Here is a 25,253-nt window from a genome sequence, read left to right as displayed (position 1 = left end):
GCATCCAGGGAAACTGCAGGGGCATTAGGAACTCCCCCTGGGACACCAGGACCCCCACAGGACACACTGGGACACCCAAATGCCTATAGGGCCACCTGAGAACACTAGGACATCTCTGGAGACATCCCTGGGACACCAGGGACACTCCCGGGGACATTAGGACCCCCCCAGGGACACCCTAGTGACATTGGGGACATTTTGGAAGCAGAAGGACCCTCCACAGAGCACTCCTGGGACATCAGGATCCCCCCAAGGGGACCCTCCAGCAGGTCATTCTCAGTTATCACGCAGAAGCTCCCCCTCGATGGAAGTCCTTAGCAGCAGGGCAGCCCTCAGATCTGCACTGTCAAGGAAACGGAGCCCCAGAAACAGACCCCCCACCCCAAAATGGGAGGACCCCCTCCCCACATGACACTTGTTAGTTTAACATTATGCTAGGGGCCAACCAGTGTCCTCCTTTATCTTCTAGTGCCGTGACGACCATGGGTGGTACATGGATGGTCACCTCCTGCCCCATGGGGAACTTAGGGGCCTCCTGCATCAGTAGCACAGGTGCTGCTCCTGCTTTAGGGCATCCAGGCCATCCTGAGCTCACCTCATCCAGCTCTTTGCAGGAGCAAGCTACAGCCCGCCCCTGAGGCCCTAAACAATGTGCCAGAACTCCAAAGGCAATACCTTTTCCCTCACGCTTAAGAAGTGCACAGGTCTTTGTCACATCAGGTAATCCCCACGTGGGGGCCTCCACCAGAGCTCACTTTTTTTCAGATGCTTGAAAGTGGCTTTACCCTCCTCTGTCCCGCCGATAGACCCATGGCAGGAGGTTTTCAGTAGCTCATACTGAGCTTTCACAAATAAAACACAATTGCCTCCCCAAAGCCGACACCATCCGACCACCCCGAGAAATCCTCGTAGTTCCTTGAGAGTCTGAGGCTCCGCGAGGCAGCGAATAGCCTCCTTCTGTTGGGATCCCAACTGTCTCTGGCCTTCCAGCACTTCAAACCCCAAACATGGAAGTGACTCCTGGATAATTCCATATCCACTAATTCCCAAGACATTTAGAAGGCTTATCGTCAGGGAAAGACACAGCTCCCAAGTCCCTGCCGCAACCAGAATATCATCCTATGATCGCAGAACTCTTCCCTGATCATTTTCTGTTCTCCAAATGTCAAACTGCTTTGCCAACTGATTCCCAAAGATTGTCGGGATATTTTGAAAGCTTTGTGGTACAACCGCCTAAGTGTATTGCATTTTCCTTCCCGTTTCTGGGTTTGCGCATTCAAAAGCAAAAGGCTTCTGACTGACAGTGCCCCGGGGAACACAGAAAAAGGCATCCTTCACATCAAAACCTGTACACCATCCCTGTTCCCCTGTAAGGGTGGTTTAGTATCCGTATGGATGTGCTACTGCAGGATAAATACCTTGAGGTATGTGATTTGTTGCTCTTAAATCCTGCACCGATCGGCAATCTTGACCCTTGGTCTTTTTCACTGGCAACACTGACGTGCGGAATTAGACTATAACTCGAAAGTTATAAAGTAGGTATGTTTATTGCACGCAGATGCACGGGGGATCGCTCCTCCACAAGCGTGCATACCCGAAGTGACGAACCATCTCACATTTATACAATGAACAAATGAATATTCAATTAACGCCTATACATATTCGTTACCTAAACCCCGCTTCGTATGTTAATTAGCTTATCAGTCCGTTTCCTGGAATGTGGTGGTCTTGCAGGTTTGTAGGTGATTCATGTTCTTGTGACCATCCTATCTTCTTCAGGTGATTCATGTCCTTGTGACCACCCGATCTTCTTCAGGTGATTGTGACCACCCAATCTTTTCCAGCAAGGAGACTTAGCACTCCCTCCCTCTAGATAGCATTTGAATGTCTCTCATCTTTTCTTATTCTATTTTAAATAGCCCCTTTGTTAGAGGAAGAGGGGCAGGCGTCTCCCCTTTGTTAGAGGAAGAGGGGCAGGCGTCTCCCCGTCTCCCCTTTGTTAGAGGAAGAGGGGCAGGCGTCTCCTCAAAACTGTGGTTGTCACCGCACCCATGACTAGTCACCATACCCACATTCCTTAAGCAGACACATACAATCACAATCCATGGCCATTATCCCCATTTCACATTATTTCTCCATATCAACACAGGGGTGTTGGATTTCGATACACACCCCACCAGCAGGCTGTACTTCAAGAATTTCTGAATTATCGCTACCGACCCACTCCTAGCTTCCAGCTTCAGGTGACACTGTTTCATTCTCAGCGGGGATGATCCAGGCTTTAAGTCAATCCTTACAGGTTTTGACCTGTGGGATTTTCCAGGAACCTCTCCGGCTCGTACAATAGGAATCACAGCATCTCTGACCTCCGGGCGTATCTTTCTCCTTTCAAGGCAGCATAGCCTGTAATAACAAAGCTGCTGCCTCTCGACACAAACAGTTTCTGGAATTAAGATTTCTATTTCCTCGTTTTAAAATCAGATTTCTGCTTCCAATTTTTTGGAGTAGATCTCTCCCCAAACAATGCTTTTGGAAGATTTGGCTAATATAAAAACTGATGAGGAACCCACTGTTTTCCCAGCTTCATTGCTAAGAGTTTCAAAAATGGCCAAGTTTCATGGGTCCCTGCCATACCAGCAATGCTTATATCCTTACTGCTTAGTTCCCCTCTAAAGTCTTCTGAACAGAGGAAGTAGCCCCAGGATCTACCCAAAGCTCAACTTCTTCACTTCCCAGCTCCACTTTAACCAGAGGCTGCTCTGGGGAGAGACTCCTCCGCTCCCCCTCATTCCTCGCTTACTGGGAGCAAGGGGGCAGAGGGGCTCCAATCCTTAAGCAGACGGTCTTCTTCTGAACGCCCATCCCTTTTGCACTGTGCACACTGATTATCACCCAACCGAGGGCTGGGCCGCAGTCCCCCCTCTGGGGGCTCTGCCCTGTCCTCAGGACCTTCCCCTCACCCTACCATTTTACTCTGATACCGCCAACAAGCTACAATTTACTCTTCCCTTTCGACTCTCTCTATGACGATCTGCAATGCAAGCAACGTCCAACAGCTTTCCCCTACCTTGAGCAATCACTTCCTTGTAACTTCTGTAACTTTCTTCTAATACCATTGCAGGATTGGCCCACCAATAGAGGGGCCGATTGATCTCATCCCTCTTAAGATTCAGGGTCAGCACTTGTAGAGTTGCGGGCTACCTCCTTCATTCTGTTCTGCAGATCTGGGGGGGGCTCTTGGCTATCGTGCCTAGCCTCGTACTGTTCAGACATGGTTATTGCCTTAGCCACAGCATTTTGAATGCCAAATAGAATCCCTTTCTGATACCGAGTCCAAAGCTGCCTGGGTCCGTTAACATGCAGGTCCCAGTTTGGACCAACAGAGGGGAAATGATGCTCCACAGTTCCTGTTTTAACCTCAGCTTCCACATGTATTCTAGCGGCTTGACAAATCATCTCCTTCTCACTACTATCAAATAAAACCTGCAGTACTGCCGCTATATCCTTACACTCTGGATCATCCTGTGTTTTAACCACCATTATTTCAAAAACACCAGCCGCCTTCTCAGGGTCGTCTCGGTAATTTCCTGCGGTTGCTTTGCAATGCTTCAACTCTGTTCTTGAAAACGGGACCGTCACCGTAACGGGTCCTTCATTTCCCACAGCCTGGCGCAGGGGAGCCTGTATCACTTCCCCTGGTCTGGCCCGCTCCCACCCTGCGGCTGGGCTAAAACCTTCTGCCCCACTAAATCGCTCTCCCTCTTCACAGCCACTTTCCCTGCCACCAGCCTCGTCAGCTCGCCTGCCACCACTTTCTCTTACCCTGCTCACATCACTAATATCAGCATCAGAACTCTCTCCCCGTCTCTGCTGGGCTCCAACCATTAACTCTAAACCATTGTCTCTAAACCTCCTTCTTTCTTGTAGTCGTTACAATTTTAAACACCTCTGTCTGATACTACAAGCAGAGCAGACCCTTTTCAACAACCTCTTCTTATCCTTTCCCAAAGCCAAGAGAAAAGGATCTCAGGAAGGTAAATTATACCTTCCTGGTTTTGCCATTCAGAACGGGTCTTTACAGTGGAAAAAGATCAGCGTATCAAACTCTGTCCCTTTTCCTTTCCTGCCTTCAAAACAACATCAGCGGTAACATCATACAATAATGCAAACTGCCATTTTCCCCCGTCGCCCAGTTTATACAGAGACCACCCCTGAGTACACTATTGCACTAGGGTGCTTTTAGTTACATTTCCCTCAGAACTACCCCTTGATTCTTCCCAGTGTCCCAAAACACATCCCAGGGGAGACTGCTGTAAAATACCACGGCCGTGTACACTGACCAGGGCCCGTTTCCTTTTAGTGTCCTGAACATTTTATCATACACATGTATAGAAGTATTTTCAGATGTTCAGAGTGCACTCTACTAGACACACACACACACACACACACACACACACCCCCCATTAATATACTTGAGTATGCCAGGCAGAAATTTTACCAGACACATTGTTTCCAGGAGAGCCCTCAATAACCCAACCCAGCAGGGCTTTTGCCTCTGCTTAGGGGCAGGTATCCCAGACCACCAGGAATGCCTGACATCTTACCGGGGGAACGTTGCTTTGGAGTCGTTGGTCCGGGAATCAGAGGTCTTCCCCAAGAGTCCCTCAGTGCCGGCTGGAATTGCTGCGATCCGCAGCTCCACCAACACTCAATAGCGGAGTCTCACCTGGGTCACCAGAAAATGATCCCGTAAAGGCGGTCACGGTGAAAAACCCTCTCAGACTTGATGTGAAGTTTCAGAAGGCGGGCATTCTTTATGACAGCGCTGGGAGCACGGGGGAGTGCTCACCAAGTTACTCGAGGGTACACATTACATACAGCAGAGTACTTGCACGCTCACAGTGCATCACACATGCACACTCCACCGAGTTGTCTCCTCTTGCGGCCAGAACTTCCCCACTCAGAACTTGCCTGCACACGTCTTTCTCCCAGGATGGACCAGGCACAGACAACCACTGGGGGAGTGTGCTCAGCTTTTATTGACCTCAGAAAGTGTCCAGGGTGGAGAGGAGTCTGGCAGCACAATGTCCTCGTGGCAGCTGAAGGTGTTGGGCGCCGTCCATGCACCCATGCCTCGCGTGCCTCCCTGTGCCACACCCTCTGGGTACCGCACAGGATCAGGGCCAGCTGCCATCTCTGGGGACCCTTCTGCCAGCACGGCGCTGCTGCTCTCGCTGTGGCCTGATGCAAGTACAGCAGAAAGCCTTGCGCAGAGCCCTGAGCGCCCTGCGGAGGAGGGAGGGCCGTCGCTGTCGAGCTGGGGCATGCGGGAGGGCAGCCATGCCTGTGGAAGGAAGAGATGTGTAGGCAGGGGGCTGGGCAGGTACCGGGCAAGATCCTGCCTGCTCCCCGCCACCGAGAGCTTTCCCCAGGGAGTGGTGGCCAGGGAACGGCCAGCCCCCATGCACGCAGTCCTTCTGCTTTGGCCTGGGTGCACATTGCTGGGACACCTGGGCTAAGCCTTCCCTTGCCGGGCCAGCGCTACACGCAAGGATGTACCTGGCTCATCCTCGGGCTCATCCCTGGGCTCGGAGCAGGGCCACGTGTTATCTGGCTGCCTCTCCTGAAAACCACCACGGGGCTCCTGGCAGAACTCCAGGAATGACGGGTTGACCCAGATGCTGTAGATGATGATTCCCGCTCGGCACAGCTCTATATCATCACGTTCCCAGTTTTCCTCCTCAGACAAGAACCTTGGCGCGCCCTATAAAAACATTAAGGGCAAAAGGAGACCTAAGCATCTGTAACTGGGTGCCGGGGGAAACACAGGCGCTTAGGGATATGGATTAGTGGTAGAATATGCAGTGCTATGTGTCGGGTTGGTTAGGATTATGGTCTCTGCAGCCAGAGGAGGGCTGTGCGTCACCTCTGTGCTGGGAGGCCACTTACACGGGGAGAAGAAGAGCACAGGCAGGGGATGGAGGGGATGTCAGTGGGATGACATGGACAGCACCAGCCATCTCCCAGCTGCACACATCCTGGACACTATACGTGCCTACAGTACCTCGTGATGGTCGCTGCCAGCAATGCACCCTGGGCTCACCTGGTGCCAAGACTCTGCAGACAAGGTAGAATCCATGTAATCTCTTTTGTTGTCCCCTGCTGGCTCAAGGTGGGGTAGGGCAGCATCATCTGGGGCGGGGGGTTGAGGCAATGAAGGAGCCACTTCATCCTTGTGTGCTGCTGGAGACTCAGTGGCTGTGCTGGGCTCTCTCTGAGGCTCCCCAGACAAGGGAGGCTCACTGTCCTGAGGTGCTGCAGGTGGTGCTGCTGCCATTACCACACCCACACTTTGTGCCGGGTCCCCATGTTCTGCCAGCTGCTGACTGAGCTCCTGTATCGCAGGCAATGCCTCGTGCAGGACCTCTCTCATTTTGCAGTCGTCTGTGTCCTGCAGAGCCATGTTGTAGGCTATGGGGCTGTGTGGGGCAGCAGCTTGGCTCTCTGCCACAGCTGTGGGCTGCTCACTGAGGAGAGGAGAAGCTGGTGTCTTCCTCGCCTCTTTTCCTACGGTAGCTAGAGATGCGCAGTACCACTCTTCCACAGGAGCTCCGGTCAGGGCAGCAGCTGCTGGCTTATCATCCATGTGTTCCTCTGGGACAGGGGACACTCCCTGCAGGTTTCTGGCTTTGTCTCCTGATGTCCCTCTGCCTACACTGCTCAGCCAGCAGGGCCCATCCTGGAGACCAGCGTGGGTGTCCTGGTAGAAATCCAGGAATGAGGGGTTGGCCCAGATGCTGTAGATGAGGGTTTCCTCTTCTTGGCACAGCTCTTTATCATATTTGTCTTCCCAATCGTCCTGCTCAGACAAGACACCTGACACATCCTGTAAAAACATTAAGGGCAAAAGGAGATCTAAGCATCCGTTATTGGGTACTGGGGGAAACACAGGCACTTAGGGACATGATTTAGTGGTAGAATATGCAGTGCCATGTGTCGGGTTGGTTAGGTTTATGGTCCACAGCCAGAGGAGGGCTGTGCGTCACCTCTGTGCTGGGAGGCCACTTACACGGGGAGAAGAAGAGCACAGGCAGGGGATGGAGGGGCTGTCAGCGGGATGACACGGACAGTACAAGCCATCTCCCTGTCACACATGCCCTGGACACTGTGCCTGACTGCAGTACCTCGTGATGCAGCCTGCTGTTGGGCTGGGGGGGGGCGTTTGCCTCCTCATGCGTGGGCATCTTCGGCGGCGCCTGCCGACGACCGGCCATGGTCACCCAGGGGAGATGCTGCCTCCTGAGGGAGTGGCTCTCCTGGGAGTGGGCACCCCAGGGCTCTGGCTCCTTAAATACCCGCGGGGTCACCGTGGGGACCCGCATCACAATGACCTCTGGGCACGCTGCACCGCCTGCATCACAAAGCCCTGGCGATGCTGTGGAGCCTGGCGGGGACTGGCTGTGCCCGGCTGTGCCCGGCGTGGGGCAGCCCCTGCTTGCCCCTCACAGAGGCCCCAGCAGGCCCGAGCCCGCACCTCCCACATCCCCCCGGTGCCAGCAGCCTCTGCAGAGCTCAGTCCTGTGTGCGTGCAGCAGCTCTGGCTGCCACCGCCCGGGGCCTTGTCCCCACGCATGGCTCCCACACAGGGCGCCCAGGCCTGGGGACGCTCCGGTGCCCGCCTACAGCAACGCAGGGGAGGCCCGCAGGCCCGTGCCCAGAGGCCACTGGCCACGCCGAGCTGCTCCCGGCAGTCGCCATGGGCCGCGGGGTGACCAGCCCTCTCCCCAGCCGGCTCTGGGAGGTCCCTCCCAGGCTGCTCTTCTTCAGTGCCTTTCCTCCAGAGGTGGAGCGTGCACGGGCTCACACCCACAGCCAGGACGAGGGAGCAGGGCTGCCTCCCTGGGGCTGACGCTCTGTGCTCCCCTTCCAGCTGGAACGAAAAGGAAAGCCGCCTTTGCTCCCAGTTACAACACAGAGAAACACCCGTGTCTCGTGCACGTGCCTGCACCTTTTCTGACAGAAAATGGCTTTGGGGTACTATGGAAACTCCTGGGGAGAAAAAAAAACCCAAACCATTAAAACAAACGCTGCTCAGCTGGTGTTGGAGACCTTGGTATTAGACACCCAGACCTGTTCTCCTCCACGCAGCTGTCACTCCTGCACCAGGAACAGCTTGCTAGTGGGTGAATCTGACGGCAGCAGCTCCCAGGCAGAGCTGGGAGCAGCCCCTGGGGACACCTTTAGGCTTTACAGCAGTGTTTGCTGCCCCAGCACGGGTCCCCTGCCCCCTGCAGGGACCAGGCAGGAGGCTGGAGGGAAGAGTCCCACCAACAGCTTTGGCCTCCAGGCTGGAGAACCCTGTCCCAGGCTCAGGCACCGCTGCCTCCGGGCTCCCCTACCCCATCCTGGGGCAATGAGGCAACTCTCTTCCTTCTACAGAACAACACTCAAAGCTTAAGGGGAGGAGGAAATGCCTACTTCCTCCCTCATGCAGGTTTCCCCCAGGCCTAGAGGTTGCTGCTGTCTTCTGCTCGGCTGGGAGAGGGGTTGGAGCCTTTCTCCACCTCTCCTCGACCGCCTCTCTCCTGGGCTGGGCTGGAGGGTGGGGAGTCCAAGCGCCTCCAGTGCCGAGGGCCTGCCAAGGAGCAGACGCTCTCAGCAAAGCAGACGGCAACCACAGGTGCTGTTTCCCAGAGGACCTCTTGAAAGCAGCCTGCAGCAGGACCTGGCAGCCGGGAGACCCAGCACTGCGTGCCCGTCATCACAGCTGATTTTGCCGCTTGCATCCTGCTGCCACTCTCTCCCTCACCAGCATGAGCAGGCAAACCCCTGCCCTGCAGCTGGGTGTCTGTCCTGCTCCCCCGCTCTGGAGACCTGCCGCCCTGGGTGCCCCGAAGGAGAGGGTGGCTGCTGCTCTCAGCGGTGTCAATCGCTGCCCGTACCTGGGGTTGCTGTCGGTCCTTCCCCGCAGACCAGGCTCCCCACGCCGCCCACTCTGCCTTTGCTTGCTCGAGCTGCTCTTGCCACTTGGGCCTCACTTGCTCCCACTCTGCAGGCAGCTGCCAGACCTCCTGGAGGGGATGGCAAGGCAGCAGAAGGCAGGATTAGTCTCAGCGCCTGGAACGGGTGTCCTTCGGGTCTGACCCGTGTTGCCGCCCCTTGCCTCAGCTGGTCGGTTGGCAGGGCTTTGCCCCTAACACATCGGGGGCTCTGGGGTCATTCTAGGCTCCTGGCAAACACAGCTGCGACCAAAGCCCTGCACTGTGAACAGCCGAGAAAGGACTTGGGCATCTCCCATAGCCCCTGGGCCAGGAGAAAGTGTTTTGTGACAACCCAGGGGGCAAGGAAGATCTGAAGGAGGTGACAGACAGCCGACAAGGAGCGCACGTCCAGGGCTCCTTTCAGGCTGGCTCTCTGCACAAAGAGGCTTCTGCCGAGTCCCCAGCAGCACGGCAGCTACAGCAAGGCACGCACCTGCAGCGCTTTCTGGCAGTCGTCTGAGGATGGGAGTGTAGAGGTGGGTTTGGCTGGAGAAGCCGGCTCCTGCCTGCCTGCCTCCTTCATCCTGGGGGAGCTGCCTGGACACGGGGGGAGCGCACTGCAAAGAGGCACCAGGAGCAGTCGGCATGAGCACGGGGCAGTTTGCTCTCCCACCTTTGCCTGGCACCAAAGATCCCCAGGCTGGCAGAAGCAGCGCGCGAGGTGGGGCCATTTCTGCTGGCAGCGGGGAGCCTTTCCTGAGCCCCCTCAGATGGACGGGGGAGGTCTGCACCTCAGCTCTTGCGTGAGGGAACCACAGGGACGTGGGGTGCACTCAGCATCCGCCACCTTCCCCAGGGAGGGGCCCACAACAGGGGAAACAAGCACATAAGAGCCATGCGGCACGTGTCAGGGACCTTGCCGCGTCCCTGCAGCCGGAGTGTCCGGAGGGGAGGTCTCTCCTCCACGGGTGCAGGATCCCTTTCATCCCTTCCCACCAGGGTCTCACCTCTCAGAAGTCTTCTTGCCCAAGTCTTTCTGTCTTGTGCCTGGCCCCTGACTTGGCAGTGCAGCAAGGGAAAGCTTCCTCCGTCTCTGCAGCAGCTTGCCAGGATGCGCCTCTGCACCTGGCAAAGGAGGAAACTCAGCAGAGCAGCCCCCTGGGGAGTGCCTTTTGACGGAGCTGTGGTCACCCAGCGCGGGGCAGGGCCTCAGCTGGGCAGCGGAGACCTGTTCCCACACCTTGTCTGAGCCTGGACTTTGCTGCAGCCTTCTTGGCCCAGGCGGACAAAGCCTTGGCCACTGCTCTGCTGACCACCGTAAAGCGAAACCTGGGCAGGAAACGATGACACAGGCTTGAAGGGTGACCCCTACCCTCTGCAGCTTCCCAGCACTAATCCTCACAACTCTCGTGTGAGGCACGGCACCCCTCTTCCTCGTGGCCATGCAGCCATGCATGGGTTTTATTAGCAATCTATCTCCCCCCAACACCAGGCGGCGTAGCTTAAAGCCCTCCCTGTGTGCAGCTGGCTCTCTCTGACGGGAGTGACGGGCAGGCTGGGCATGAGAAACGCAGTGACGCTGCCCGGCCACTCCAGGAGAACACACGTGTAACCCCAACTCATCGTAAGTTAACCAGAAACCAGCCCCTTCAGGTCAGGCCCCCTCCCAGACTCAACGTGCAACGCCAAGCCCCGGCAAGGCGCACTCCTGATCAGGAGCTGGGAATCCGCCCGCTCGGTCAGTCGAGGGCTGCAGAGGAAACGCACTCACCTGGGGAAGGCGTGGGCAGGAGCAGCCTGCATCCCCCGAGTGCTGGTCGCTCCACCGGAGACAGCTGCACCGGGCATCCTCAGCCTCTGTAAAGTGACACAGAGCTGCTAGAAGGTTTCCAAGGCACTTTGCTCTTGGCTCCCAAAGGAAGCAGACCTGTCTCCTGCTCCAAAAGGAAGCCACTTTTCCAAACCCCTCCTCCAAATCCTCCGCCGTGAACAGGAGCCCTTGCTCTGCTCTGGAGAAGCTGCACAGCAAACACTGAGACTGCGCAGTAACGCTGCCAGCCTTTCTGTAGGGCAAGAACTCAGAAGCTCAGAATAAAACTTCTTTTCCAATGGAGAACTCAGCGTGGGCGAGCACGTGGAAAGGTGTCGGACTGGCCTGCCACGTGCAGGCTGCCCAACGACCATCGGGTTGCTCACCCTTCAAGAGGCTTCCCAAAGTCACTGCATCACCCTCAAAGCCTGAGCAGCTCGCAGTGCTGAGCAGCGCAATCCAGCTGGCCTTGCTCTCCAGCCCTGTGACGCAGTCGCAATAGAACTGCATGCACAGGACGTTGTCGGTGAAGGACAGAACGCCAATGTCCTTGAAGGTGAAGGCGAGGCGCTGCCTGTTCCTCAGTTGGAAAGAGTGCAAGAGTATGGTCTCTTGCACACAGCTCTGCACCACGTGCCATGGGAAGGAAGTGGCTCGTGACAGCCACCTGTGGTTCAGCGGCTCGTTCTTGACATCCTCTGCAAGCAGGAGGAACATCGTCACTGGCAGAGCGGGCTGAATTTCCATGTAAAATTAGAAACGAAATGCCAGAGAAAAGGTCGTTTACGGAAACGGCTCTTGGGGAGTGGTTATTTTGGGAGGAGCTCAAGCTGTCCGCCTAACTTTGGAGGGAATTCTCTCCAGAGAAATTCTGAAGTCCTCATTTCTCTGCGCCCTTTCTGAAGGGCAGAGAGCATGCACCCCAGTCCCAAACAGGGCGCGGGAAAGTGGAGGGCGGCCGTTGCCTTCTCACCAGGAATAACCTCTGTGAGGAACGCGAGCTCCCGCAGGGATAACTCGCCAATGTCCAGCTGGGAGACAGGTCTTCAAACCGCGTACACCTCTTCCTCACCTTGGAATCGCTCTTGGACCGTAGCAAAGGTCCCGAGTCCTGTGACCAGGACCCCCTGCCCAGGAAAACGACGCAAAGGCTGACCACAGGGAAGAGCAAAACTCTATCACGTGCCAAAAGCTTTCTCAGACTAGATCTGGGCACGCTTTCGCCCCTGGTTGACCACGAAGCAAGAGCAGGAGAGCTGCTGAGGGACTCCCTGAGAGAGGCCTGCTGTGAATCCTCCGCGGGAGGAGCAGCAGCGCTTCACCTTTCTCGGCCTTGGCCGTCGGGCTGGGTGAGGGTGAGCTTTTCAGCGGCTGCAGGTCTCGGTCGCAGAGTACAGCGAGGGTGAGGGCAGGCAGAGATCAGGCAGGAGAGGTTGTGGTCACCGAGGACATCCTCAGGGAAACAGGAACTCTGCAGGGACACACTGGGGACACCAGCACACAGGCAGGGACAATATTATGATGTTAGGGACTTCCGGGGGGACACCAGGACTCCCAAAGGGATGTCACTGGGACATTAAAGACACCCACCGAGACACACTGGGACACAAGAACACACGGGGAGACACCACGGCGATATATAGAATGGCCTGGTAATATCTGGACCCCTCCAGGGACACCACTGTGACATTAGGAATTTCCCAGGGATGCCCCCTGGGACATCAGGGACCACCCCCTCACCTTCCCCGGGGACACCAGGACCCCTCCAGGGACAGCACTGGGACATTAAGGACCCCCCTTTAACACAGCCCTACCCCAGGGACAATGTAGGGGCATTAAGGACTCCTCCCAGGACACCAGGACCCCCACAGGACCAGAAACGCACAAGGGACATACTGGGAACACAAGGACAAACCTGGGGACATCCCTGGGACATCAGGGACACCACGACTGCCCCAGTGACACCACAAGGACATTAAGGACCCCCACAGGGACACCTTGCAACACAAGGACATCCTGGGAGACACCACTGGGACATCATTAGAATAGCCTTTAGGACATCAGGACCCCTCCAGGGACACCCCCGTGACATTAGGAATTCCCCAGGAACCCCGCCCCGGGACATAACAGCCTACCCACTCACCTCCCTGGGGACACCAGGACCACCCCCAGGGACACCCCACAACGCCCCAGGGACACACTGGGACACCAGGACACCACCACCACCACCCCGCCCAAGACACCATTAGGACATCAGGGACATCCCTAGAACCTTAACCACTAGAGCGTTAAGGACTCCCAGAAGGACATATTAGGTCACATGCACCCACTGACAGACACCACTGGGACATCTAGAATGGACTGGGGACATCAGGATGCCTCCAGGGACACCGCTGTGACATTAATGACCCCCACCAGGGACACATTGTGATACACAAGGACCCACTGACACACCACTGGGACATCTAGAATGGCCTGGGGATACCAGGACCACCCCAGCGACATTCAGGACCCCCCTGGAAACACACGACCTGCATCCAGGGAAACTGCAGGGGCATTAGGAACTCCCCCTGGGACACCAGGACCCCCACAGGACACACTGGGACACCCAAATGCCTATAGGGCCACCTGAGAACACTAGGACATCTCTGGAGACATCCCTGGGACACCAGGGACACTCCCGGGGACATTAGGACCCCCCCAGGGACACCCTAGTGACATTGGGGACATTTTGGAAGCAGAAGGACCCTCCACAGAGCACTCCTGGGACATCAGGATCCCCCCAAGGGGACCCTCCAGCAGGTCATTCTCAGTTATCACGCAGAAGCTCCCCCTCGATGGAAGTCCTTAGCAGCAGGGCAGCCCTCAGATCTGCACTGTCAAGGAAACGGAGCCCCAGAAACAGACCCCCCACCCCAAAATGGGAGGACCCCCTCCCCACATGACACTTGTTAGTTTAACATTATGCTAGGGGCCAACCAGTGTCCTCCTTTATCTTCTAGTGCCGTGACGACCATGGGTGGTACATGGATGGTCACCTCCTGCCCCATGGGGAACTTAGGGGCCTCCTGCATCAGTAGCACAGGTGCTGCTCCTGCTTTAGGGCATCCAGGCCATCCTGAGCTCACCTCATCCAGCTCTTTGCAGGAGCAAGCTACAGCCCGCCCCTGAGGCCCTAAACAATGTGCCAGAACTCCAAAGGCAATACCTTTTCCCTCACGCTTAAGAAGTGCACAGGTCTTTGTCACATCAGGTAATCCCCACGTGGGGGCCTCCACCAGAGCTCACTTTTTTTCAGATGCTTGAAAGTGGCTTTACCCTCCTCTGTCCCGCCGATAGACCCATGGCAGGAGGTTTTCAGTAGCTCATACTGAGCTTTCACAAATAAAACACAATTGCCTCCCCAAAGCCGACACCATCCGACCACCCCGAGAAATCCTCGTAGTTCCTTGAGAGTCTGAGGCTCCGCGAGGCAGCGAATAGCCTCCTTCTGTTGGGATCCCAACTGTCTCTGGCCTTCCAGCACTTCAAACCCCAAACATGGAAGTGACTCCTGGATAATTCCATATCCACTAATTCCCAAGACATTTAGAAGGCTTATCGTCAGGGAAAGACACAGCTCCCAAGTCCCTGCCGCAACCAGAATATCATCCTATGATCGCAGAACTCTTCCCTGATCATTTTCTGTTCTCCAAATGTCAAACTGCTTTGCCAACTGATTCCCAAAGATTGTCGGGATATTTTGAAAGCTTTGTGGTACAACCGCCTAAGTGTATTGCATTTTCCTTCCCGTTTCTGGGTTTGCGCATTCAAAAGCAAAAGGCTTCTGACTGACAGTGCCCCGGGGAACACAGAAAAAGGCATCCTTCACATCAAAACCTGTACACCATCCCTGTTCCCCTGTAAGGGTGGTTTAGTATCCGTATGGATGTGCTACTGCAGGATAAATACCTTGAGGTATGTGATTTGTTGCTCTTAAATCCTGCACCGATCGGCAATCTTGACCCTTGGTCTTTTTCACTGGCAACACTGACGTGCGGAATTAGACTATAACTCGAAAGTTATAAAGTAGGTATGTTTATTGCACGCAGATGCACGGGGGATCGCTCCTCCACAAGCGTGCATACCCGAAGTGACGAACCATCTCACATTTATACAATGAACAAATGAATATTCAATTAACGCCTATACATATTCGTTACCTAAACCCCGCTTCGTATGTTAATTAGCTTATCAGTCCGTTTCCTGGAATGTGGTGGTCTTGCAGGTTTGTAGGTGATTCATGTTCTTGTGACCATCCTATCTTCTTCAGGTGATTCATGTCCTTGTGACCACCCGATCTTCTTCAGGTGATTGTGACCACCCAATCTTTTCCAGCAAGGAGACTTAGCACTCCCTCCCTCTAGATAGCATTTGAATGTCTCTCATCTTTTCTTATTCTATTTTAAATAGCCCCTTTGTTAGAGGAAGAGGGGCAGGCGTCTCCCCTTTGTTAGAGGAAGAGGGGCAGGCGTCTCCCCGTCTCCCCTTTGTTAGAGGAAGAGGGGCAGGCGTCTCCTCAAAACTGTGGTTGTCACCGCACCCATGACTAGTCACCATACCCACATTCCTTAAGCAGACACATACAATCACAATCCATGGCCATTATCCCCATTTCACATTATTTCTCCATATCAACACAGGGGTGTTGGATTTCGATACACACCCCACCAGCAGGCTGTACTTCAAGAATTTCTGAATTATCGCTACCGACCCACTCCTAGCTTCCAGCTTCAGGTGACACTGTTTCATTCTCAGCGGGGATGATCCAGGCTTTAAGTCAGTCCTTACAGGTTTTGACCTGTGGGATTTTCCAGGAACCTCTCCGGCTCGTACAATAGGAATCACAGCATCTCTGACCTCCGGGTGTATCTTTCTCCTTTCAAGGCAGCATAGCCTGTAATAACAAAGCTGCTGCCTCTCGACACAAACAGTTTCTGGAATTAAGATTTCTATTTCCTCGTTTTAAAATCAGATTTCTGCTTCCAATTTTTTGGAGTAGATCTCTCCCCAAACAATGCTTTTGGAAGATTTGGCTAATATAAAAACTGATGAGGAACCCACTGTTTTCCCAGCTTCATTGCTAAGAGTTTCAAAAATGGCCAAGTTTCATGGGTCCCTGCCATACCAGCAATGCTTATATCCTTACTGCTTAGTTCCCCTCTAAAGTCTTCTGAACAGAGGAAGTAGCCCCAGGATCTACCCAAAGCTCAACTTCTTCACTTCCCAGCTCCACTTTAACCAGAGGCTGCTCTGGGGAGAGACTCCTCCGCTCCCCCTCATTCCTCGCTTACTGGGAGCAAGGGGGCAGAGGGGCTCCAATCCTTAAGCAGACGGTCTTCTTCTGAACGCCCATCCCTTTTGCACTGTGCACACTGATTATCACCCAACCGAGGGCTGGGCCGCAGTCCCCCCTCTGGGGGCTCTGCCCTGTCCTCAGGACCTTCCCCTCACCCTACCATTTTACTCTGATACCGCCAACAAGCTACAATTTACTCTTCCCTTTCGACTCTCTCTATGACGATCTGCAATGCAAGCAACGTCCAACAGCTTTCCCCTACCTTGAGCAATCACTTCCTTGTAACTTCTGTAACTTTCTTCTAATACCATTGCAGGATTGGCCCACCAATAGAGGGGCCGATTGATCTCATCCCTCTTAAGATTCAGGGTCAGCACTTGTAGAGTTGCGGGCTACCTCCTTCATTCTGTTCTGCAGATCTGGGGGGGGCTCTTGGCTATCGTGCCTAGCCTCGTACTGTTCAGACATGGTTATTGCCTTAGCCACAGCATTTTGAATGCCAAATAGAATCCCTTTCTGATACCGAGTCCAAAGCTGCCTGGGTCCGTTAACATGCAGGTCCCAGTTTGGACCAACAGAGGGGAAATGATGCTCCACAGTTCCTGTTTTAACCTCAGCTTCCACATGTATTCTAGCGGCTTGACAAATCATCTCCTTCTCACTACTATCAAATAAAACCTGCAGTACTGCCGCTATATCCTTACACTCTGGATCATCCTGTGTTTTAACCACCATTATTTCAAAAACACCAGCCGCCTTCTCAGGGTCGTCTCGGTAATTTCCTGCGGTTGCTTTGCAATGCTTCAACTCTGTTCTTGAAAACGGGACCGTCACCGTAACGGGTCCTTCATTTCCCACAGCCTGGCGCAGGGGAGCCTGTATCACTTCCCCTGGTCTGGCCCGCTCCCACCCTGCGGCTGGGCTAAAACCTTCTGCCCCACTAAATCGCTCTCCCTCTTCACAGCCACTTTCCCTGCCACCAGCCTCGTCAGCTCGCCTGCCACCACTTTCTCTTACCCTGCTCACATCACTAATATCAGCATCAGAACTCTCTCCCCGTCTCTGCTGGGCTCCAACCATTAACTCTAAACCATTGTCTCTAAACCTCCTTCTTTCTTGTAGTCGTTACAATTTTAAACACCTCTGTCTGATACTACAAGCAGAGCAGACCCTTTTCAACAACCTCTTCTTATCCTTTCCCAAAGCCAAGAGAAAAGGATCTCAGGAAGGTAAATTATACCTTCCTGGTTTTGCCATTCAGAACGGGTCTTTACAGTGGAAAAAGATCAGCGTATCAAACTCTGTCCCTTTTCCTTTCCTGCCTTCAAAACAACATCAGCGGTAACATCATACAATAATGCAAACTGCCATTTTCCCCCGTCGCCCAGTTTATACAGAGACCACCCCTGAGTACACTATTGCACTAGGGTGCTTTTAGTTACATTTCCCTCAGAACTACCCCTTGATTCTTCCCAGTGTCCCAAAACACATCCCAGGGGAGACTGCTGTAAAATACCACGGCCGTGTACACTGACCAGGGCCCGTTTCCTTTTAGTGTCCTGAACATTTTATCATACACATGTATAGAAGTATTTTCAGATGTTCAGAGTGCACTCTACTAGACACACACACACACACACACACACACACACACCCCATTAATATACTTGAGTATGCCAGGCAGAAATTTTACCAGACACATTGTTTCCAGGAGAGCCCTCAATAACCCAACCCAGCAGGGCTTTTGCCTCTGCTTAGGGGCAGGTATCCCAGACCACCAGGAATGCCTGACATCTTACCGGGGGAACGTTGCTTTGGAGTCGTTGGTCCGGGAATCAGAGGTCTTCCCCAAGAGTCCCTCAGTGCCGGCTGGAATTGCTGCGATCCGCAGCTCCACCAACACTCAATAGCGGAGTCTCACCTGGGTCACCAGAAAATGATCCCGTAAAGGCGGTCACGGTGAAAAACCCTCTCAGACTTGATGTGAAGTTTCAGAAGGCGGGCATTCTTTATGACAGCGCTGGGAGCACGGGGGAGTGCTCACCAAGTTACTCGAGGGTACACATTACATACAGCAGAGTACTTGCACGCTCACAGTGCATCACACATGCACACTCCACCGAGTTGTCTCCTCTTGCGGCCAGAACTTCCCCACTCAGAACTTGCCTGCACACGTCTTTCTCCCAGGATGGACCAGGCACAGACAACCACTGGGGGAGTGTGCTCAGCTTTTATTGACCTCAGAAAGTGTCCAGGGTGGAGAGGAGTCTGGCAGCACAATGTCCTCGTGGCAGCTGAAGGTGTTGGGCGCCGTCCATGCACCCATGCCTCGCGTGCCTCCCTGTGCCACACCCTCTGGGTACCGCACAGGATCAGGGCCAGCTGCCATCTCTGGGGACCCTTCTGCCAGCACGGCGCTGCTGCTCTCGCTGTGGCCTGATGCAAGTACAGCAGAAAGCCTTGCGCAGAGCCCTGAGCGCCCTGCGGAGGAGGGAGGGCCGTCGCTGTCGAGCTGGGGCATGCGGGAGGGCAGCCATGCCTGTGGAAGGAAGAGATGTGTAGGCAGGGGGCTGGGCAGGTACCGGGCAAGATCCTGCCTGCTCCCCGCCACCGAGAGCTTTCCCCAGGGAGTGGTGGCCAGGGAACGGCCAGCCCCCATGCACGCAGTCCTTCTGCTTTGGCCTGGGTGCACATTGCTGGGACACCTGGGCTAAGCCTTCCCTTGCCGGGCCAGCGCTACACGCAAGGATGTACCTGGCTCATCCTCGGGCTCATCCCTGGGCTCGGAGCAGGGCCACGTGTTATCTGGCTGCCTCTCCTGAAAACCACCACGGGGCTCCTGGCAGAACTCCAGGAATGACGGGTTGACCCAGATGCTGTAGATGATGATTCCCGCTCGGCACAGCTCTATATCATCACGTTCCCAGTTTTCCTCCTCAGACAAGAACCTTGGCGCGCCCTATAAAAACATTAAGGGCAAAAGGAGACCTAAGCATCTGTAACTGGGTGCCGGGGGAAACACAGGCGCTTAGGGATATGGATTAGTGGTAGAATATGCAGTGCTATGTGTCGGGTTGGTTAGGATTATGGTCTCTGCAGCCAGAGGAGGGCTGTGCGTCACCTCTGTGCTGGGAGGCCACTTACACGGGGAGAAGAAGAGCACAGGCAGGGGATGGAGGGGATGTCAGTGGGATGACATGGACAGCACCAGCCATCTCCCAGCTGCACACATCCTGGACACTATACGTGCCTACAGTACCTCGTGATGGTCGCTGCCAGCAATGCACCCTGGGCTCACCTGGTGCCAAGACTCTGCAGACAAGGTAGAATCCATGTAATCTCTTTTGTTGTCCCCTGCTGGCTCAAGGTGGGGTAGGGCAGCATCATCTGGGGCGGGGGGTTGAGGCAATGAAGGAGCCACTTCATCCTTGTGTGCTGCTGGAGACTCAGTGGCTGTGCTGGGCTCTCTCTGAGGCTCCCCAGACAAGGGAGGCTCACTGTCCTGAGGTGCTGCAGGTGGTGCTGCTGCCATTACCACACCCACACTTTGTGCCGGGTCCCCATGTTCTGCCAGCTGCTGACTGAGCTCCTGTATCGCAGGCAATGCCTCGTGCAGGACCTCTCTCATTTTGCAGTCGTCTGTGTCCTGCAGAGCCATGTTGTAGGCTATGGGGCTGTGTGGGGCAGCAGCTTGGCTCTCTGCCACAGCTGTGGGCTGCTCACTGAGGAGAGGAGAAGCTGGTGTCTTCCTCGCCTCTTTTCCTACGGTAGCTAGAGATGCGCAGTACCACTCTTCCACAGGAGCTCCGGTCAGGGCAGCAGCTGCTGGCTTATCATCCATGTGTTCCTCTGGGACAGGGGACACTCCCTGCAGGTTTCTGGCTTTGTCTCCTGATGTCCCTCTGCCTACACTGCTCAGCCAGCAGGGCCCATCCTGGAGACCAGCGTGGGTGTCCTGGTAGAAATCCAGGAATGAGGGGTTGGCCCAGATGCTGTAGATGAGGGTTTCCTCTTCTTGGCACAGCTCTTTATCATATTTGTCTTCCCAATCGTCCTGCTCAGACAAGACACCTGACACATCCTGTAAAAACATTAAGGGCAAAAGGAGATCTAAGCACCCGTTATTGGGTACTGGGGGAAACACAGGCACTTAGGGACATGATTTAGTGGTAGAATATGCAGTGCCACGTGTCGGGTTGGTTAGGTTTATGGTCCACAGCCAGAGGAGGGCTGTGCGTCACCTCTGTGCTGGGAGGCCACTTACACGGGGAGAAGAAGAGCACAGGCAGGGGATGGAGGGGCTGTCAGCGGGATGACACGGACAGTACAAGCCATCTCCCTGTCACACATGCCCTGGACACTGTGCCTGACTGCAGTACCTCGTGATGCAGCCTGCTGTTGGGCTGGGGGGGGGCGTTTGCCTCCTCATGCGTGGGCATCTTCGGCGGCGCCTGCCGACGACCGGCCATGGTCACCCAGGGGAGATGCTGCCTCCTGAGGGAGTGGCTCTCCTGGGAGTGGGCACCCCAGGGCTCTGGCTCCTTAAATACCCGCGGGGTCACCGTGGGGACCCGCATCACAATGACCTCTGGGCACGCTGCACCGCCTGCATCACAAAGCCCTGGCGATGCTGTGGAGCCTGGCGGGGACTGGCTGTGCCCGGCTGTGCCCGGCGTGGGGCAGCCCCTGCTTGCCCCTCACAGAGGCCCCAGCAGGCCCGAGCCCGCACCTCCCACATCCCCCCGGTGCCAGCAGCCTCTGCAGAGCTCAGTCCTGTGTGCGTGCAGCAGCTCTGGCTGCCACCGCCCGGGGCCTTGTCCCCACGCATGGCTCCCACACAGGGCGCCCAGGCCTGGGGACGCTCCGGTGCCCGCCTACAGCAACGCAGGGGAGGCCCGCAGGCCCGTGCCCAGAGGCCACTGGCCACGCCGAGCTGCTCCCGGCAGTCGCCATGGGCCGCGGGGTGACCAGCCCTCTCCCCAGCCGGCTCTGGGAGCTCCCTCCCAGGCTGCTCTTCTTCAGTGCCTTTCCTCCAGAGGTGGAGCGTGCACGGGCTCACACCCACAGCCAGGACGAGGGAGCAGGGCTGCCTCCCTGGGGCTGACGCTCTGTGCTCCCCTTCCAGCTGGAACGAAAAGGAAAGCCGCCTTTGCTCCCAGTTACAACACAGAGAAACACCCGTGTCTCGTGCACGTGCCTGCACCTTTTCTGACAGAAAATGGCTTTGGGGTACTATGGAAACTCCTGGGGAGAAAAAAAACCCAAACCATTAAAACAAACGCTGCTCAGCTGGTGTTGGAGACCTTGGTATTAGACACCCAGACCTGTTCTCCTCCACGCAGCTGTCACTCCTGCACCAGGAACAGCTTGCTAGTGGGTGAATCTGACGGCAGCAGCTCCCAGGCAGAGCTGGGAGCAGCCCCTGGGGACACCTTTAGGCTTTACAGCAGTGTTTGCTGCCCCAGCACGGGTCCCCTGCCCCCTGCAGGGACCAGGCAGGAGGCTGGAGGGAAGAGTCCCACCAACAGCTTTGGCCTCCAGGCTGGAGAACCCTGTCCCAGGCTCAGGCACCGCTGCCTCCGGGCTCCCCTACCCCATCCTGGGGCAATGAGGCAACTCTCTTCCTTCTACAGAACAACACTCAAAGCTTAAGGGGAGGAGGAAATGCCTACTTCCTCCCTCATGCAGGTTTCCCCCAGGCCTAGAGGTTGCTGCTGTCTTCTGCTCGGCTGGGAGAGGGGTTGGAGCCTTTCTCCACCTCTCCTCGACCGCCTCTCTCCTGGGCTGGGCTGGAGGGTGGGGAGTCCAAGCGCCTCCAGTGCCGAGGGCCTGCCAAGGAGCAGACGCTCTCAGCAAAGCAGACGGCAACCACAGGTGCTGTTTCCCAGAGGACCTCTTGAAAGCAGCCTGCAGCAGGACCTGGCAGCCGGGAGACCCAGCACTGCGTGCCCGTCATCACAGCTGATTTTGCCGCTTGCATCCTGCTGCCACTCTCTCCCTCACCAGCATGAGCAGGCAAACCCCTGCCCTGCAGCTGGGTGTCTGTCCTGCTCCCCCGCTCTGGAGACCTGCCGCCCTGGGTGCCCCGAAGGAGAGGGTGGCTGCTGCTCTCAGCGGTGTCAATCGCTGCCCGTACCTGGGGTTGCTGTCGGTCCTTCCCCGCAGACCAGGCTCCCCACGCCGCCCACTCTGCCTTTGCTTGCTCGAGCTGCTCTTGCCACTTGGGCCTCACTTGCTCCCACTCTGCAGGCAGCTGCCAGACCTCCTGGAGGGGATGGCAAGGCAGCAGAAGGCAGGATTAGTCTCAGCGCCTGGAACGGGTGTCCTTCGGGTCTGACCCGTGTTGCCGCCCCTTGCCTCAGCTGGTCGGTTGGCAGGGCTTTGCCCCTAACACATCGGGGGCTCTGGGGTCATTCTAGGCTCCTGGCAAACACAGCTGCGACCAAAGCCCTGCACTGTGAACAGCCGAGAAAGGACTTGGGCATCTCCCATAGCCCCTGGGCCAGGAGAAAGTGTTTTGTGACAACCCAGGGGGCAAGGAAGATCTGAAGGAGGTGACAGACAGCCGACAAGGAGCGCACGTCCAGGGCTCCTTTCAGGCTGGCTCTCTGCACAAAGAGGCTTCTGCCGAGTCCCCAGCAGCACGGCAGCTACAGCAAGGCACGCACCTGCAGCGCTTTCTGGCAGTCGTCTGAGGATGGGAGTGTAGAGGTGGGTTTGGCTGGAGAAGCCGGCTCCTGCCTGCCTGCCTCCTTCATCCTGGGGGAGCTGCCTGGACACGGGGGGAGCGCACTGCAAAGAGGCACCAGGAGCAGTCGGCATGAGCACGGGGCAGTTTGCTCTCCCACCTTTGCCTGGCACCAAAGATCCCCAGGCTGGCAGAAGCAGCGCGCGAGGTGGGGCCATTTCTGCTGGCAGCGGGGAGCCTTTCCTGAGCCCCCTCAGATGGACGGGGGAGGTCTGCACCTCAGCTCTTGCGTGAGGGAACCACAGGGACGTGGGGTGCACTCAGCATCCGCCACCTTCCCCAGGGAGGGGCCCACAACAGGGGAAACAAGCACATAAGAGCCATGCGGCACGTGTCAGGGACCTTGCCGCGTCCCTGCAGCCGGAGTGTCCGGAGGGGAGGTCTCTCCTCCACGGGTGCAGGATCCCTTTCATCCCTTCCCACCAGGGTCTCACCTCTCAGAAGTCTTCTTGCCCAAGTCTTTCTGTCTTGTGCCTGGCCCCTGACTTGGCAGTGCAGCAAGGGAAAGCTTCCTCCGTCTCTGCAGCAGCTTGCCAGGATGCGCCTCTGCACCTGGCAAAGGAGGAAACTCAGCAGAGCAGCCCCCTGGGGAGTGCCTTTTGACGGAGCTGTGGTCACCCAGCGCGGGGCAGGGCCTCAGCTGGGCAGCGGAGACCTGTTCCCACACCTTGTCTGAGCCTGGACTTTGCTGCAGCCTTCTTGGCCCAGGCGGACAAAGCCTTGGCCACTGCTCTGCTGACCACCGTAAAGCGAAACCTGGGCAGGAAACGATGACACAGGCTTGAAGGGTGACCCCTACCCTCTGCAGCTTCCCAGCACTAATCCTCACAACTCTCGTGTGAGGCACGGCACCCCTCTTCCTCGTGGCCATGCAGCCATGCATGGGTTTTATTAGCAATCTATCTCCCCCCAACACCAGGCGGCGTAGCTTAAAGCCCTCCCTGTGTGCAGCTGGCTCTCTCTGACGGGAGTGACGGGCAGGCTGGGCATGAGAAACGCAGTGACGCTGCCCGGCCACTCCAGGAGAACACACGTGTAACCCCAACTCATCGTAAGTTAACCAGAAACCAGCCCCTTCAGGTCAGGCCCCCTCCCAGACTCAACGTGCAACGCCAAGCCCCGGCAAGGCGCACTCCTGATCAGGAGCTGGGAATCCGCCCGCTCGGTCAGTCGAGGGCTGCAGAGGAAACGCACTCACCTGGGGAAGGCGTGGGCAGGAGCAGCCTGCATCCCCCGAGTGCTGGTCGCTCCACCGGAGACAGCTGCACCGGGCATCCTCAGCCTCTGTAAAGTGACACAGAGCTGCTAGAAGGTTTCCAAGGCACTTTGCTCTTGGCTCCCAAAGGAAGCAGACCTGTCTCCTGCTCCAAAAGGAAGCCACTTTTCCAAACCCCTCCTCCAAATCCTCCGCCGTGAACAGGAGCCCTTGCTCTGCTCTGGAGAAGCTGCACAGCAAACACTGAGACTGCGCAGTAACGCTGCCAGCCTTTCTGTAGGGCAAGAACTCAGAAGCTCAGAATAAAACTTCTTTTCCAATGGAGAACTCAGCGTGGGCGAGCACGTGGAAAGGTGTCGGACTGGCCTGCCACGTGCAGGCTGCCCAACGACCATCGGGTTGCTCACCCTTCAAGAGGCTTCCCAAAGTCACTGCATCACCCTCAAAGCCTGAGCAGCTCGCAGTGCTGAGCAGCGCAATCCAGCTGGCCTTGCTCTCCAGCCCTGTGACGCAGTCGCAATAGAACTGCATGCACAGGACGTTGTCGGTGAAGGACAGAACGCCAATGTCCTTGAAGGTGAAGGCGAGGCGCTGCCTGTTCCTCAGTTGGAAAGAGTGCAAGAGTATGGTCTCTTGCACACAGCTCTGCACCACGTGCCATGGGAAGGAAGTGGCTCGTGACAGCCACCTGTGGTTCAGCGGCTCGTTCTTGACATCCTCTGCAAGCAGGAGGAACATCGTCACTGGCAGAGCGGGCTGAATTTCCATGTAAAATTAGAAACGAAATGCCAGAGAAAAGGTCGTTTACGGAAACGGCTCTTGGGGAGTGGTTATTTTGGGAGGAGCTCAAGCTGTCCGCCTAACTTTGGAGGGAATTCTCTCCAGAGAAATTCTGAAGTCCTCATTTCTCTGCGCCCTTTCTGAAGGGCAGAGAGCATGCACCCCAGTCCCAAACAGGGCGCGGGAAAGTGGAGGGCGGCCGTTGCCTTCTCACCAGGAATAACCTCTGTGAGGAACGCGAGCTCCCGCAGGGATAACTCGCCAATGTCCAGCTGGGAGACAGGTCTTCAAACCGCGTACACCTCTTCCTCACCTTGGAATCGCTCTTGGACCGTAGCAAAGGTCCCGAGTCCTGTGACCAGGACCCCCTGCCCAGGAAA

At 56.1% G+C, this 25,253-nt stretch overlaps 1 protein-coding gene across 1 annotated transcript in view; it reads right to left on the bottom strand.

Moving 5' to 3' along the window:
• Positions 1 to 24,286, bottom strand: part of LOC129734330 (uncharacterized) — a 44,375-nt gene extending 20,089 nt beyond the window's left edge. Inside the window, exons 1-7 of the mRNA XM_055697214.1 lie at positions 24,076 to 24,286; positions 23,545 to 23,633; positions 23,312 to 23,429; positions 22,798 to 22,921; positions 22,266 to 22,394; positions 19,428 to 20,210; positions 6,104 to 6,886 (exon numbers count right to left, since the gene is read on the bottom strand). Of these exons, the coding sequence (XP_055553189.1) occupies positions 6,104 to 6,886; positions 19,428 to 20,210; positions 22,266 to 22,394; positions 22,798 to 22,921; positions 23,312 to 23,429; positions 23,545 to 23,633; positions 24,076 to 24,152 (2,103 nt within the window). The 5' untranslated portion in view covers positions 24,153 to 24,286. The remainder of the gene's footprint in view (positions 1 to 6,103; positions 6,887 to 19,427; positions 20,211 to 22,265; positions 22,395 to 22,797; positions 22,922 to 23,311; positions 23,430 to 23,544; positions 23,634 to 24,075) is intronic.
• Positions 24,287 to 25,253: the final 967 nt, after the last annotated feature.

Source organism: Falco cherrug, chromosome 19, assembly GCF_023634085.1.
Source record: "Falco cherrug isolate bFalChe1 chromosome 19, bFalChe1.pri, whole genome shotgun sequence".
NCBI lineage: Eukaryota > Metazoa > Chordata > Aves > Falconiformes > Falconidae > Falco > Falco cherrug.
This window is presented reverse-complemented; position numbering and strand designations above follow the sequence as displayed.